The sequence below is a fragment of the Anarhichas minor genome, unplaced genomic scaffold (assembly GCF_050575085.1).
Source record: "Anarhichas minor isolate MPS153535 unplaced genomic scaffold, ASM5057508v1 ptg000027l, whole genome shotgun sequence".
NCBI lineage: Eukaryota > Metazoa > Chordata > Actinopteri > Perciformes > Anarhichadidae > Anarhichas > Anarhichas minor.
The window spans coordinates 22,337,669-22,353,608 of record NW_027466473.1 but is presented as its reverse complement, the minus strand read 5'-3'; the positions used below and the strand labels follow the sequence as shown (position 1 = coordinate 22,353,608).

The 15,940-nt window shown below is 43.2% G+C and overlaps 1 protein-coding gene across 1 annotated transcript in view; it reads left to right on the top strand.

Moving 5' to 3' along the window:
* The window catches only part of pdlim4 (PDZ and LIM domain 4), a 43,427-nt gene extending 27,742 nt beyond the window's left edge, over positions 1-15,685 (top strand). Inside the window, exons 4-7 of the mRNA XM_076102130.1 lie at positions 5,235-5,803; positions 7,714-7,871; positions 14,015-14,153; positions 15,481-15,685. Coding sequence (XP_075958245.1) covers positions 5,235-5,803; positions 7,714-7,871; positions 14,015-14,153; positions 15,481-15,685 — 1,071 coding nt within the window. The remainder of the gene's footprint in view (positions 1-5,234; positions 5,804-7,713; positions 7,872-14,014; positions 14,154-15,480) is intronic.
* Positions 15,686-15,940: the final 255 nt, after the last annotated feature.

Sequence of the window (15,940 nt, the reverse complement as noted above, 5' to 3'; positions counted from 1 at the left end):
AGACGGGCTCATGGCCAGAAGCCCTGAAACTCTTACTATTTTCCGGTCTCTCTCTCTCTCTCTCTCTCTCTCTCTCTCTCTACCCCCCCCAAAACTTCAGCTCTCTGTTACTTCGTCTCTGGCCCGTCTGTCTGTCCTCCCAGAGAGGCACCCGGGGCCAGGCCTAGGGAGCCATAAAGGGCTGGTTTGTGTTTGGTTAGTGGTGCAGAGCGCCATGTGAAAAGCTTAATTTCGAAAGGTCCAGGGGGATTAAACCATGCAGGAGGCAGAAAAGGACGGAGTTGTGTGTGTGTGTGTGTGTGTGTGTGTGTGTGTGTGTGTGTGTGTGTGTGTGTGTGTGTGTGTGTGTGTGTGTGTGTGTGTGTGTGTGTGTGTGTGTGTGTGTGTGTGTGTGTGTGTGTGTGTGTGTGTGTGAATCATGAATGTGTGTGTCTGGTGAGGCAGGCAGGCCGTGGTCCTCGGTTAAAGACAGGCATATGATTTCAATTAAGGTCCTGCACTATTTTCTCCTCCCCCTCCCTGTTAACTGAGCCCTTATTAGGGCCAGACACTACAGGTGAATAGGGTAAAAAAATAATCTAATAGATATCAACATGAAACTTCCCCAGTTCATTACTTACATTAAGACAATTAGTTTTTGTATTTCAAGTTTACTGAAATGGTATGTTTAAATATGCAAATGAGGCATTATCTAATGGTAACGTTTGGTGAATTTAAGAGAAATTTACAGACACAAATAGACAAAGTAGTGAAATAAACATCTAAATGTGTATTTTGGATGTTTTCTTTCCACTAGTCTGAAAGAAGACGTGTTATTGAAGCAAAAGCGCCTAAAATTGCAAAATTGATCAGTGCATGAAAACAACGTTGTTGACTTAATCAGGGTAACTTTAAGTCAGGTTGATGAAAAGATGAACTTGGTGCCTCTTGGCTGAATGCTCCTCAGTTAAACATAATGACGTTTTTTAGTTTACACGGAGGTAAATGCACATGCGCAACAGCCGACTTTCTTCCTTTTTCCCGGCTTCCTTTGTGTCTTTCTTTGTTCTTTGGCTTCCTGTCATCCCGAACTATTAGCCACGCTTGGTCAACATTGTAAAACAGGTCAGTGAAATCAGATGGCAGCCTGTATTTATGTGCATGTATAGAAGTAGACAACGCTGCTTCTGATAAATAGTTACTGCGCTTGGATCTCCTTCTCCTTCTTTCTCCGCAGCCACGCTCAAGAGAGAGACATTAGGAAATAGTTGATCACACAGGTGGACTTTTTCAACAGCCTTGTTATGTTGAGTTTCTGTCGGAGATAAAGAAGTGAAGCTGCTCATATTAACTTTAAACTGTTTTTAACTACATTGGGAAAACAAGATAAGGTTTCCAGGGGAATTAGGGCGATAAGACATTCACCAGATCAACGTGACTTTCACTTTAAGACTAAATCTCCATTAAACCTGTATGTTGTCCAGACGTGAAAAGGTGGAATCAATCTTTTTAATGCGACGGTTGGCTTACAGCTGATTTGTGCAGTAAAAGGAAAACCAAGCCACCTTACCGACAGAGCAACGTGAAAGCATTTGCAGGTCCTGAATGTTACCAAACTGGCATTTTTATACGGCATCCACCAGATGTGCTCCCTTATAAATCTCAAAGCAAATATCTTTCTACAGCAGGCATGTGAGTAAAGACAAAAGGAATGAGGGGGGGGGGGGGGGGGGGTTTCAGATCTGCTGAGACAGAAGGAGTGTGAGGGTGATTATGGGTAAGCATGTAAACAACAGGGAAATACACCGAAACAACCTTCCAGGTGTGCACATACACACCTTCTGGCACTGGAGTTATTACAAAAACACTGTCGATATGTTCTTTGAGTATGCCGACCAGCCGGTCTCACACAGCCAGCAGCTCCTCACACCTCCTACATCATTGGTGTAAATTAGGCGTTATTTGGATTAACAGATCACATTACTTTTCCCGCCTGAAAAATGATTAAAACTTAATAAAAGCTTTTTTTTCAAAGCTTAAAAACAGTGTTTTGTAAATACGGGATGATAAAGCTGGTAACGCTGGGAAAGTAAGATCACAAAATGATGGACCGCAGAAGCGCCCTAGTTCAGGCAAAGAATAAGGTCAACAGGATGTTGTGTGCTGCTCAGATCGTTGAGCCCAGATGTGATTCATTTTGAGATTTGGGGCTACGTAAACAAAACTGACTTGATTTCTTCTTCAGGACAGTTTCCCCTCCGGTCAACAAAGGACGGGAATGTTTTTTTTATCTTGTCCGTATATCAACGTCAGCGTGCGATTACCTGTCCTCCTCTACATATTATGTTTGTACAGATTAGGAGTCATAAATGAAATGTCCTCACTGTCATGCCGCTGCAGGAGCATGAAACACAATATACTCAGGGATTTTCCTCCACTCGACTCCTTTCTTCTGTCAACACAGACATGAATAAGCTCGCCCGACAGTCCTACAGTTATTGTACTGATTGATATCTGCAGGTTTAATATATATATGAGAAATGAATAATGGATTCTCAATACTTAAAATACATGTTGGGACAGAGATTTGTTCTGAAGAACTTCCACCTCTGGGTTTGTTCTCAGGAAACGAAAGAGATGAATCGAGCTGTGAAATAAAGATTGCTCAAGTTCAAAAGGCCACTTTTTCAAATCCACCCATCTTTTCCTGTTTAAACGCATGCAGAAATGTTCTTTTAAAGGAAGGGTGGAGATGTTTGGGTAGTAAGGTGGTACAGAAAGTAGGGAGATAAGTCCAGCACCAGGGCCACATCTTCAGTTGACCTTCAGTGTGGATAGAAGGAGGGTAAAGTTATCAGCTATATATCAAGATGTATTTCCTCTGTAGGATGCATTGCTAGATCAGGACTTGCATCAGAAATATCAGTGAGACCTGGTGCAAATGTATCTGAGGGAATCAGTGATTTTATCACGTCGTTACTCCGTCTACGTCCACAAAACACAGAGGTTTCTGGAACCTTTTTTTTTAATAAGATCACATGAGGTCCACCATCTGTGCAAATAGGGCTAAAGATATCGAGAAGGATCTGGTTTCAGGCTTCAGAGTTTCTGGTTTACTCTGAGACAGAGCCACATAGAGCTGGGTGTTTCTGAGGGTTTGGCTCTGGAAGAGAAGCTACATGAACTTTAACCACGAGCGGCTATCTGCTGGTGTGTTTTTTTAGATTCATCTATCTTTTTCGGGGAAGAGTGGGAAGATGTGGTTTTAAATTCCTCCAAAGTCACCCCGTCTTAACTACAGGAGGCGGGACAATGACAGGGTCAGGTTGTGGGCTCGTTGGTGTAGAGGAGGACTGAAAAGTGCTGATTACAGAAGACCTGTGTGTTTGTGTGTGTCAGGACATGTTTGTGTGTGTGTGTGTGGTCCATGCGAGGGCCGAGGACACGATGACATGCAGCAGACCCATCTGTTGAAGTGACAGGGGTCCTGTCTGGAGAAGCTGTGAACCTCCACCTCCTGCGGTTAAGGCACTTTAAGCTAGCCCAAAACACACACAGTCACACACATGCACCTCACACTCATTCCAGTGGCTCAACAGTCCAACTGTTTCCCATCCTGCTGCATTGCTTAACTTGTAAACAAGTCACTTTGTTTCAGCTAAAAATGTTGATAGCCTTGTAGTTATGATAATGCGCAGCCCTGTTCAGTCTATCAGAACGGCCGGCTATCTGGGAAAATTCAAAACACTATGAGAGGTGGTGACATCACTGCAAGCCGTGCAATAAAACTTTATCTGTGAAGTTCAGCCTCTGAGACGGACGAGCCGGGCTGGCAGTGAGCGTTATCACTGAAGTGGGCTGATAGCTGTGGTAAACACCGAGAGGCTCAGTGATGTCACTGTGGAGCTAATGCATGAAAAGGGCGTTGACCTCGGCAGAAAGCAGGTCGAGTCTGAAGAGTGAAGCTGATGCAGAAGTGCCTTAAACCTGCATTCTCTCTACTGACCATCAGGGGGCGACTCCTCTGGTTGTATAGAAGTCTATGAGAAAATGACTCTACTTCTCTCTTGATTTATTCCCTCAGTAAACATTGTAAACATGAGTTTATGGTCTCAATCTCTAGTTTCAAGTCTTCTTCAATACAGCATGATGTTCCTTTAGTAAATTATGGTCCATTTAGAGTCAAACAGACCATAAAGCAGGGGACGCTTTAGGACGGGGCTATCTAAAAATGTCTTATTCAGCGTTCGGTTGTACTTAGCTCCACCCTCTACTGTCGCTCCTGGTTGCAAAAAACAAGATGATGAAGGCTAAAAACCATACAACCACAGCCATAAACCATGATGACGACAGCATGGGTACGGCCAAAAAACAAAAACCAAGATGGCAACGGCCAGAAACCAAGATGGATACCATGGTGATAAAAGCTACAAACCAAGATAGCGACGACCAAAAACCATGACGGTTAAGGCCAAAAACCAAGATGGTGACGGACAAAAACAGCTTCAAAACAGCCGTCCACAAACCAATGGGGGACGTCACAGTGACTACGTCCACTTCTTCTATACAGTCTATGGCATTGAGAGACACTGAGTGTCCAGTGGTGTAAGTGTCCTGTGCATCTGTCCTGCATTAATCCAGCAGATTCTTCCAAACAGCTCCAGCTGAACATCTGCGTGGCAAGAATGTAGAAAGTCTGCTCCAGCACGTCAAAAAGATAATAATTCAATCTTTCACGGTATCTCGGCTCTGTCAGCTTCTATAAACTCTTCAATCCATAAAGGAAGCAGCCAGGGAAAAAACCTTTTCTCAATATTTACACCACACAAGTTAATTTGTTTTGACAGAAACATCTGCAGGACATCTAACGCGAGCTCCTTCTTAACAAGCCTTGCCGTTAAAGAGGGAAACTTCAGAAATTATGTGGAAAAAGCTTTTTCTCTCTCAATCCTCTCAGCTGCAAAGCCTCATTTAGGAACAACCACTGTTTTCGCCTTTGAAGAATTGTGGTTTTCTACTCGGGGCTCCTCTGGGATTGTTTTCTCTTTTCACTCTCATTTCCTGAACCAAAACATAATGTCTTATTCTGTAATGGGCCCATTACCCTTTTTTCTTCCTAGCATTAGTAATTATTTATCTGATGCAACATGCTCTTCTTTTACCTTTGTGTCCATGTTTGTCTGGTTTTAAAGGCTGTCCATACTATTAACAGGTGATATCTTGTGATCATTTATTTTTTTCTTCTTTCTTTGTAGAATTTCCGTCCCATCACCAGCGGATATGGCGGTTCCAATCGCAAACCTTCGTATACCCCTGAACCCCAGTCCCCCCAGGGTCTCCAGTACCCACAGACACCCCAGTCCCCCCAGGGTATCCAGTACCCGCAAACACCCCAGTCCCCCCAGGGTATCCAGTACCTGCAAACACCCCAGTCCCCCCAGGGTCTCCAGTACCAGCAGACACCCAAGTCCCCCCAGGGTCTCCAGTACCCACAGACACCCCAGTCCCCCCAGGGTCTCCAGTACCAGCAGACACCCAAGTCCCCCCAGGGTCTCCAGTACCCACAGACACCCCAGTCCCCCCAGGGTCTCCAGTACCCACAGACACCCCAGTCGCCCCAGGGTCTCCAGTACCAGCAGACACCCCAGCCCACTCACCTGAATAACGGACACTCCAGACCCAACAACGGCCACAGCTACGGTTACGGGAACGGCAACGGGCACGCTCAGTACAACAACCCAGCAGGACTTTATCACAACGGCAGCAATGGAGACCGATCTCTGCCGAGCAAGATGGGAGGCCTCAGCCTCAGCGCCACTCATAGGTGAGGTGATCAAAGGGAGCGCAGAGAGAATGAAATGTAAACAAATGGGTCCAAAGTCACGCCTCCATTTAATGTTTTGACCAGGCGAATACCCCGGTTCTGAAGAGTGAATCCAATGCAGGAAGGGTCTTGTACTTGCGCTCTCTCTACCTGGCCAGGTCTACTTTCTGGTCGCCATCCAAATATGGTCACTTCCGTTCATCGGTTGCAAAAAAGCCAAGATGGCGGCGGCCGTAATTCAAGATGGCGGCGGCCGTAATTCAAGATGGCGGTTGCCAAATCGCCAAAACTTAGGCTTTAAAACGTCAGTCCACAAACCAATAGGTGACGTCACGATGACTATGTCCTTTTCTTATATACAGTCTATTTTTTTGACAAAATTAGTAGATTATTCTATTTGATCTGTAGGGCTCGTAATAGAAAATCTGGAAATGTACGTGTTTCTTCACCTTGTATCACACATATAATTATGCTGTCTTATTCTTTTCATACAATTATTCTAACAATACGAACATTCAGGCTCTCTCATGTGGCTCAAAGGTGTTCTGCAAATAAATAAATAAAAGCTCATGGAAGAAATACAAAATTTATCGTGACGAGCCAAATAAAATCTCCTGTGTCCTGGTCTTTGGGAATGACAGACACAGAACGAGACACTTTGGACGTCTCTTGACACGCCTGCATGTGGACTGGAGAAACAATTTGTTGTGGTGCTTCCCCTCGAGTGGGCAATAAATGTGTGTGTTAAGTCTCCTTGTGAAGATTCCCAGAGTTCCCCAGGACCGGACTGGTAATCCGGACTAGGCCCACACGCATGCAAAGACACTTTCTCCATACTCTACTGTCTCTTTCTTTATGTCTCTCACTCAGTTGTATTTTTACCAGCTCAGACTTTCTCTCTCACAAACACACACACACAATGCAGTGAAGCGCTTCCTTCAGACTCCTGGAAGGGAGTCCGGAGAAAAACGTGCAGTTTAAGCGTGTCAGTATTTGAACACATCTGTCAGCAGTCCTGCTCATCTCCCAGAGGTTTCAGTGTATCGAGTGAACAGGATCCGTCCCGTTAGCTTTGGGAAAACTTGATGGATGAGTGAGCGGGAAGATTCCACAGCGCAGAGCTGTTGTGATTTAAAACGTCATGCCTGTGGACTCGCATGTTAACGTGCGTCCGTCTCTTCCATCTCAGTTTTCCTTTCTTTCTTTGGTGGTCTGGCATCTGTCATCTGTTCTTTTTTTATCTTTTTGTTTAGGTTACTTCAGCTGCTCTAATTCCTCTCTAGTTCAAACATCACATCAGGACACCACCTGATAAAAGTCAACCAATACAGAGGCCAAATTTGATGCCAGAAATAAGACAAAACCAAACTACCCCAATTACTTGTAGTCAGAACCTTAGCTCCTTTGTTGTCTTTACTTTATGACTAAAATAAATTGTTTAGGGTTAAACTTATTGATCTAAACTTCATTCAGAAAACAAGCATTTTAAAAGTTGTTTGCTTCTCGAATTGCTAACAAAGCATGAATCCAGACTTTTCCAAATCTTCTTTATTTTGTAGTTATTTTGGCATCCTTTTTTATCTGTTTTATTTTGGGTTTATACAACTGTAGTAAACTGGTGGACATGTGACTTGCTAGATCCAGTGAATATGGCTCGGTGAGATTCACCGAGCACCGCCGGATGATGTTCTGTCATGTACCCAAAGCAGCAATAGAGGTTATTTTGGCCATGATTGATAAAACTGAAAACAAGCAGATAAACTAATAATGACCACTAAAAGATAATATTTGCAAGATAGTCTTAAAGTCCAAGGGCTCTGGACCCAGAGCCAGAATGCTAAACTGTCCAATTCTCATTAATTAGATTGCAGTACAATAATACTGTATCTTCCCTCCCTTGTCTTTCTCAGCCCAGAGTCTCCCACACAGTCCCCTGGGGGTCGTAATGGATTCGACCCACATTCAGACGTCTACAAGATGCTGCAGGACTACGAGGTGCCCGTCTCTGCACCCAAACAGTCCGGCTCCTTCAAATACCTCCAGGGAATCCTTGAGGCGGAGGATGGAGGTACGGATATCTGTGTGGAGGCTTACATGTGTGTAATGATAGAGGTTTGAGAAAGATCGATTAATCGTTTCATCTATAAAATGTCAGAAAATATCACAAGATCCTTAACACAATTTCCAAAACCCACAGCTGAAAATACAAATGACTCTATTGGCCGAACTACTGTACATAACACAAAAATATTATCTTGAAAGAAGACTTGAAAACTTAAAATACATTTTAATTGGCTCAAAAGGTGATGCATCATGTGCAAAAAACAAATCTTTTTTTTAAAAAGAGGACAAATTAAACTGGAAAAAACGATCGCTGGCACATCACCGACCAAATCATGTCTTTTGAGGATGTTGTATTTCTATTATTCTGTAATGATATAAAGCCAGCTATTGTGACTTTGGTAGACTCAGCTGACAGCGTTTTAGTACTTGAGAATTGTGAGACTCAAAGTCTTGGTCTTGACTTGGTCTCAACCCCTCAATGTCTTGTTCTCATCTTGGACACAACCCCTCAAAGACTTGGTCTTGACTTGGTCTCAACCCCTCAAAGACTTGGTCTTGACTTGGTCTCAACCTGCCTTGGTCTTGGTCTTGACTGGGTCTTAACCCCTCAAAGTCTTGTTCTTAACTAGGTTTCGACCTGCCTTGGTCTTGGTCTTGACTTGTACTCAACCCCTCAAAGTCTTGGTCTTGACTTAGTCTCAAGCCCTCAAAGTCTTGGTCTTATCTCAGTCACAACCCTTCAAAGTCTTGGTCTTATCTGTTTGGATACACGCTGGTTTGGGTCATGACTAGGTTTTGGTTTTAGGTGGTCTTGACTACAACACCGGTAGCTGCTCTACGGTCAACAGACTATAAAAGTTGAAATGACGAACACTGTTGAGCAGATTAAATTAAACTGAGTACGCCTGTGTGCGATAAAGCAATTCTCTCAAACTATTTTCTTAACTCGAGTTCTTTTTATATACACATACGGTGGAAGTTTAGTTAAGAGTAAATATTTCCTCCTATGACTCCTGCCAGAGGAGCATCTTGCTCAGGGAGCTCCTCTCTCACTGTTTTTCCTCTGCTCAGTCTTACTGGCATAGTTTTCCTTTTATAGAAAGACACAGATGGCGAGGTTAAGGGACAGAGAGAGAGGAAGAGCGAGAGGGAACAAAAGAAAAGAAGAGACGGAGAAAGATTAAGCGCTCTAAATAGCTCACACACGGATGAACATGGGGGGGAAGTTTTGGTTTGGCAATTTACTGCAAAAACAACTTCACAAAAGGACAATAAAGTAAGAAATATGGTTTTCCTGTCTGCCTTCTGACCGCTCAGCATTCCAGCTTTTGAGGGGGAGTCATGTGATGCTGACAGCAGCTAATCCTCTGAACTAAACACTCCGTCCAGGTTCCATGTTTACCACGAAGCAGAGCTAAAGTTGGGAAAGTCGTCGTTATAAGCCAAGTGTTGGTATGTGATAGCGGAAATAGCCTGGACCTCAAAGAAGTGGGTTTATAACCTGTTAGCACAGATTGTTTATTATCAATGTTTCTCTTAACCTCAGCAACACTGAGGCGTCTGAATCCTTCTTACTGTTGGTGGAGTTTTACCAGCTGTGAACTTATGAAGCTGCAGGATGCTCAGTAACCTTTTCCATAATGAATATAGTCATCCATGGAAACTCTTAATTCTCTTAAATTAGAGAATCTCCTTCCAAAAGATTTGCATTCAAGGATCATTTCGTTTCATTACAAAACATAATCAGGAGTGCATTCCTATAGTGCAGTTTTTGAACTTGCATTAGGAGGAATGTAAACAGCAGCAAAAAAACAAGAGGGCTTGGTAGTAGAGTAGCCTTAGTTCCTAGCTGGGTTAGCTTAGCTTCCATCTTGGCTCTCCTCCCTCTCCTCCTGGGGTCGGTCGACTCCACTTTCGGTGGACGGTGATTGTCTTAATGTCCGCCGCACTTTATCCAATCTCCACACTTCCTTCTCTGATGTTGATGAGTGTATCTCAGTCATAGGCAGTAGACCATCCACTATAACAAATCAAAACAACAACAAAAACGACCCCTTATTGGCGAATATCGCTTATCGACGATCGGCAGTTGGTATCGGAGGCAAAAAAACGTGATCGTAGCGACTCTAAGAGTTTAATTTGCTCCCATTTCTTGTGCTGATCCGATCTGTGACTATATGATACGAACGATACGTTTTGTGATCGATCCCTCACTTTTTCAAATGTTATTTTCAGAAGAAAAAAAAGTTTTATATTTGGGCCAATATGGTATTTTGAAAAAGCCAAACCCACTCCCAGTGAAGCCCAGAATAATAGCCCCAATAATGTATCACATCTTTGATATCAGCTTTATAACCCAGACTTAACTTTTTGTTCATCAATCAAATGTAAATAGATACTGGAATGATATATTATTATTGTTGGTCAAATTATGAATTATAGCCAAAACATATATATGTTAAAGCCATCCAGATGGAAAAGCCTCAATTTCTCATATTTCAGAATAAATCAATCACTGAGTCTCTCAGAGTAAAAACTTCCCGCTCGGCTCTCACATCTCTGGGTCTCTACCTTTTGATGTTTGAGCCGACAGGATAATCCACAAGGAACAACGGCGACTGCTCCTGCAGCGAGGCCTGGAGCCCAGCCAGAACACACTGTCTCCTTAATTTAGGTCTTACCATCACACTCAAAGCCACGAGAGCTTTAAGAAGGAGACAGACTCTAGTGACGGACAAAGAGGGCTGGAGGGAGAGAGACACTGCTGATGGATTAAAGAGATTTAAAGAGGACCCTCTTTTTCGTCTGCTGTCTGTGGTCTTTCAGCTTGAAGGTTGACTGACGGGCTAAGCCCCGGATGAAACAAGGGGACACCTCAGGTTTACATTGGGATCATTTTAAAAGAAAATCTCTCTGTTGATGTTTGGTGGTGTCATTTCATCTGTGCGAGTGTGAAATCCTCCCACAAATGTTGATAAGTCTGCCACTTGGTTATTGTGAAACAAGTCAAATTTACAATCGAGCACTCAGGTTAAAGTCAAACCATCCTGCTGTTGAATGCATACCTTGCTGTCAGGCTTTTAAATCACAGTAGTTGGTCCCCTTTTGAAGGTGAAAGCCCCTGCAGAGGCCATGTTGACTTTCAGGGGCTTTTAAAGTTAAAGCAAACAAGAGTGTCAGTTTACCCAGAATTCCTCAGACCCTGCCATGATTTGGAAAGCAGTGTGAATGAAAGAGGGGTGGAGTGAAAGTACAATAATGATGTTAAGTTTGGGTGTTTGAAGCAATATTACCTGAGGTTGATAGAAGACAGAAAGTTGTACCAATGTGAGGGAGATCTTTACCACAACATGTCACGGTATTACACTAAGCCTTTACAGACTTAACTGTCTCTGTACATTTAAAAGAAATGCACATAAATGTCAATAACTTACTGTTAAATGTGAAGATTTGGGATTGCTCTGTTGCTGAAGAGATCTTTTATCATTTCCACCTTCATGAATGAGGTGAATTTAAGGGGAGGACGGAGAGGAGCCGGCATGGCGGAGGAGTGTTTCTCCAAAAGTTGGAAAAAGAAATAAACAAAATTCCAGTGACCTTTTTTAGTGAAACCTCATCCATTCCTTGAACTCCAGGGTTATTTATTTGAAAGAAAATCCTGTGAAATGTCTTATTTTGTCCTGTTCCTTACATCATGTATTTCCAGAAAAGTGTCTCTACAGTAGATCGTGTTTTGAGCCATGAAATACAATTTAAAGTTTAGTAAGACATCATTGATGTAAAGTCATAACATTTAGTTTATAGCTTCAAACACATGTTTAATTGTGCAGTATTGTGTCCAAATTGCACAGAATTGTACAAAGCCCTCCGTGGGGTTCCCAACAAAACACCCACCAAGTGTGAGGTAGATCAGATGAGCGGTTCTCGAGATACGCCAAGAACACACAGACCACCAACTCAGATAGGTGAAGGTAAACATCTCATCAGTCATGTCCCCCCTTCAAACACACGGCACAGCAACTCAATTATGGATGTGAGGTTTCGGGGAAAAGTAGGGGGGTTGTTATTCCACAGGGTTTAAGACAAGAGCTGAGAAGATACAAGATTTAAAGCCACTGCACTTTATAGTCCAGTGGGAGTAAACATGTGACGACCGCGGTGAGGGGCTTAACCCTTCGGCTGCCTGTCGGCACAGGGGAATCGTTCTTTTGACGGCACTACCGGCTCGCAACCATTCAAGTTTTTGTTTAATATTCTTGCTCACAATACACCGGTCAATAGCTCCGGGCGCCCAAAATGAAGTCACTGTTTTGTCTGAACTACAGTGGAAAAACTTTGAAGCACTCAGTTTACAGTGGTATGGCAACAAAAGCAAAAATAAATCTTTAATTTGAGTCAATAATAAGTCTTAAATGGATTATCAGATGTCTTTCATTCGTTCACATCAGCACTTTCTGCCAACATTTCTCTTTCTCGCATTACGACATTAGTTCCTCTCAGACTGCAATGAGATTAAAAGTTTGTCTTTCCGACACATTCAAGCTTTAACATTTCTCATGATCTTTCTTGCCACATGGTCTTGATGAAACCATCTTTAAACTCCTTGGAGAAATGCAACCCTAAACTATGTGCAGCATGCATGGTCAGGGACAAATCAAGGTTGATATTGTTACAGCCGTTCATTTATCTTTAGACACTGTGATTCACTTTCGCCTTTAAATTCCCCGAGGATCCACATTCTGCTCCTGACAGGTTTGAGTTCGGATGGTGTCTGTTTTACAGTATGTCTGGCGGATGTTAGTCACGGGGAAGAACACACATCGTGCCGTGAATGTTGCGTGTGGCGAGATATGTGTCGTAATTGGCCAACTTGTCACTGTCCGTCAAATAAAAAATGGTGTCTGTCTGTGTTTGGCAGCAAAATATATGAGTCCGATGTGTTTAAAAATGTAGAAGCAAGACTAAACAAGCACTTGTTCATTCTGCTCTTTTGTATCTATTCCTGACTGCGGTCTTAAGGTTTTTTACATTAGTCAACCGTCCCCCCCGTGAGAAAGTCATCAGAGTGCTGCACATAAAAAGGTTTTCCATCCGAGTGCATCATTAGGTAATAGAGACATTAATCCCAGAAATAACATACCCGGCTAATGTCGGCTCTTAAACACACCATGGAGCAGTCAGAGGCTAACTGTTACTGAGGGATGGAAAGTGCTTTGTGCCAGATGGGAGCTAATTAGACTGTGTTAGTGGCAGATAGGAGGCCTGTTGGCCTGAACAGCCTCTGCTGGCACATCATCAGTAAAAGGAAGTCTTATAGTGCCGTTCACGGCTGTGCACCGCTGATCTACCGCGGTGCACCTGTAAACTACTGGAGGGGCTCCAGATATCCAGACATGCCCCTTTTAATGCATTCCAGTCAGGCAAAACTAAACGCTTAATGATTGGATTTGATCGCCACTAATTCAGTGGCTAAAACAAAACTTACGTGTGCTATGCACAACATTTTCACACCAATGAATCATCACCGCGTACATTTTGAGACCACCGTGAAGATTGTAGAAGGCCGACAGTATTTTGTTCTTGGATTTTACGTAGCGTGCCACTGGAATGTAAAAAGAGAAAGCATAAATCTCTTGTAGACGAACACAATGGAGAGGAAGAGGACAAGTGGCAACATCCTGTTTGTGAAAGCAAGGTGTAACAGTTTGCGACTAAAAACGTGCCTCTCAGCCGCTGCTCTGTGCCTCACTTTTATTGTTTTGGATGGTGTGTTTGTTCTTTGTACCATTACAAACAAACACAGCTGAGTACGTCGCTGCAATTCAGCTGCTGCTAAGCGGGCAGTAAGCTTTGAGAGTTTAATTTTGTTTTTGGCAAGACTGAACGACTTGTCTCATTCGAAAGCTTCCAGCTGAATGTCTGCTTACATCACTACTCGTTTTTGAGTTTGAATGAAGTGTTTTATATTACCTTATGTAATTACCTTATTACTTATAATCTAGTGGCCCGAGAGACAAAGTGCCTGGTATTCTATTGTACATTTATAGCATGTTCATTTGTAAGATATGCCGTCTGCATGGTTTATGGTGCAGTTTCCAAAGTTCCCGTATTTATTCTGTGGTTGTTGTTTTTTGGGGGTTTTTCTAGGTGTGTCCCCAACAGACAGAATGAGAAACTTAAAGTCTCCGGTCAGGTCTCCAATCCCCAAACTGGGAAGCCCCATCCCGAGCCCCATGTCTGGTCTTCAGAAGCTACCCCAGTGCACACGCTGCTGTAATGGCATTGTGTAAGTATAGTGACATCGCAAATAATAAGTATGTGATTGTGTCTTATTGGTCAGAGACCACTTCTTTTGGTCTTGAAGTGCTAAGACTCAATATATCCTAAAGGTTTATTTTATAAATGTTTCAATTAGCTTTTTCTTTCAACACCAAGGTATAGAGTAATCTCTTTAGGGTATTACATATCACAGCATAAAACGTAATGCTTTCAAATGATGGTGCCTGTGATCTACAATTACAGACTACTGAAGATGCAGTAATGAAATACGTAAAAAATATAAATGATTTATTATCAGATTTGCTGTTGAATTATCGCCAACTGGAGATTACATGCCTCTGTCTGGTTTTATCGCTCCACTTGTGGTCATAAAGTTTAAAAGTTGAACTTTGTGAGGTGAGTGAAAGTTCTCCACAGACTCTAAAAACAAAGAGGTTAACTTGTGCAGCTCTACCTGCAGCAACAAGAACTCAGGAACACCGATTCCCATTCATCACTTTAATGATTAAACCAAGCTGTCCTCCCTCCACACCCTTTTCCCACGCACATACACACCAGTGCATACATACACAAACACCTTTCTGCCAAAGTAACCACATGCACCGGTAATCCCCCCCCATCTATAAAAGCAGCTGCAGGTGAGCAGTGATGTCATGGGCTTACTCGTTAACAAGAGGGCATTGTTGGAGCGTGTGTGGCACAATCAGGCTGTTATGACCTGAGAGCATTTTACAGCTTTTTAAACAAGTGCAGGGCTCTGTGTCAAGAGTTTATCCTGCGAGGCGTGTGGTTAGATGGGGGAAGGTGGTTAAAGAAAGAAGCAGGCTTATGATGGAATGGTCGCTGGCCCGAGTCCCCAGTCCAGAGAGGAAAATCTTATTGGGAACAACGCCCTTAACAAGCGTGTGAAGCAGTAAACTTCTAAATGCACCAGTGTTGATCAGCAGCCAGCCTGCAGAATAAATACGTACTGTTCAGCGATGATCTATGATTAAATATATTCAAATACTTGCAGGGTTATATACTCGCCATAAAGTGTGATAATTCCTGATGAGCAAAGATTATGGAAAGTTAAAGGAACAACAGTCACAAGCAATTCATCATCACTTACTTCCTTTTAAAGTTATGTTTTTGTCCTGAAGGCACCGCCCTAAAAACTGCTTCCTTATAAGGTAGAGTGTGAAATACCCGGTGGTAATTGTGAGGTCCTCCCTTCCTGGTGCTCCTGTGTTCACACTGAAGTCTTAAGCACACTCAGTACTTACCAAACCAGTCAGATTCATGCATCTCTCTTTGTCTTCACAAGTCTAATGCTCTTCCATCTCCCCCTCCAGCGGCACCATCGTGAAGGCCAGGGACAAGCTCTACCACCCCGAGTGCTTCACGTGCGACGACTGTGGCGTCAACCTTAAGCAGAGAGGCTACTTCTTCATCGAGGAAAATCTGTACTGTGAGACCCACGCCATGGCCCGCGTCCAGCCCCCAGAGGGCTACGACGTCGTGGCCGTTTACCCAAACTCCAAGGTGGAGCTGGTCTGAGTCGGAGCTGATTATACTGTAACACAACTATACAAATATGGGAGAACATAGCGAACATTCATCAGGCTCTTGTCGGGCAGGAATGCCGATCTTGGATCAGCCTTTGAGAGAATCCTATGAAATGTGTGTGTCGATGATCCGAGATCAGCATTGCTGCACTGACAGTCTTGATAAATGCTACGTGTATTGATGCATATTGTAATATATTGACAGAATCTGGATCTGATGAGTTTCCCACAAGCGCATTATTACCAG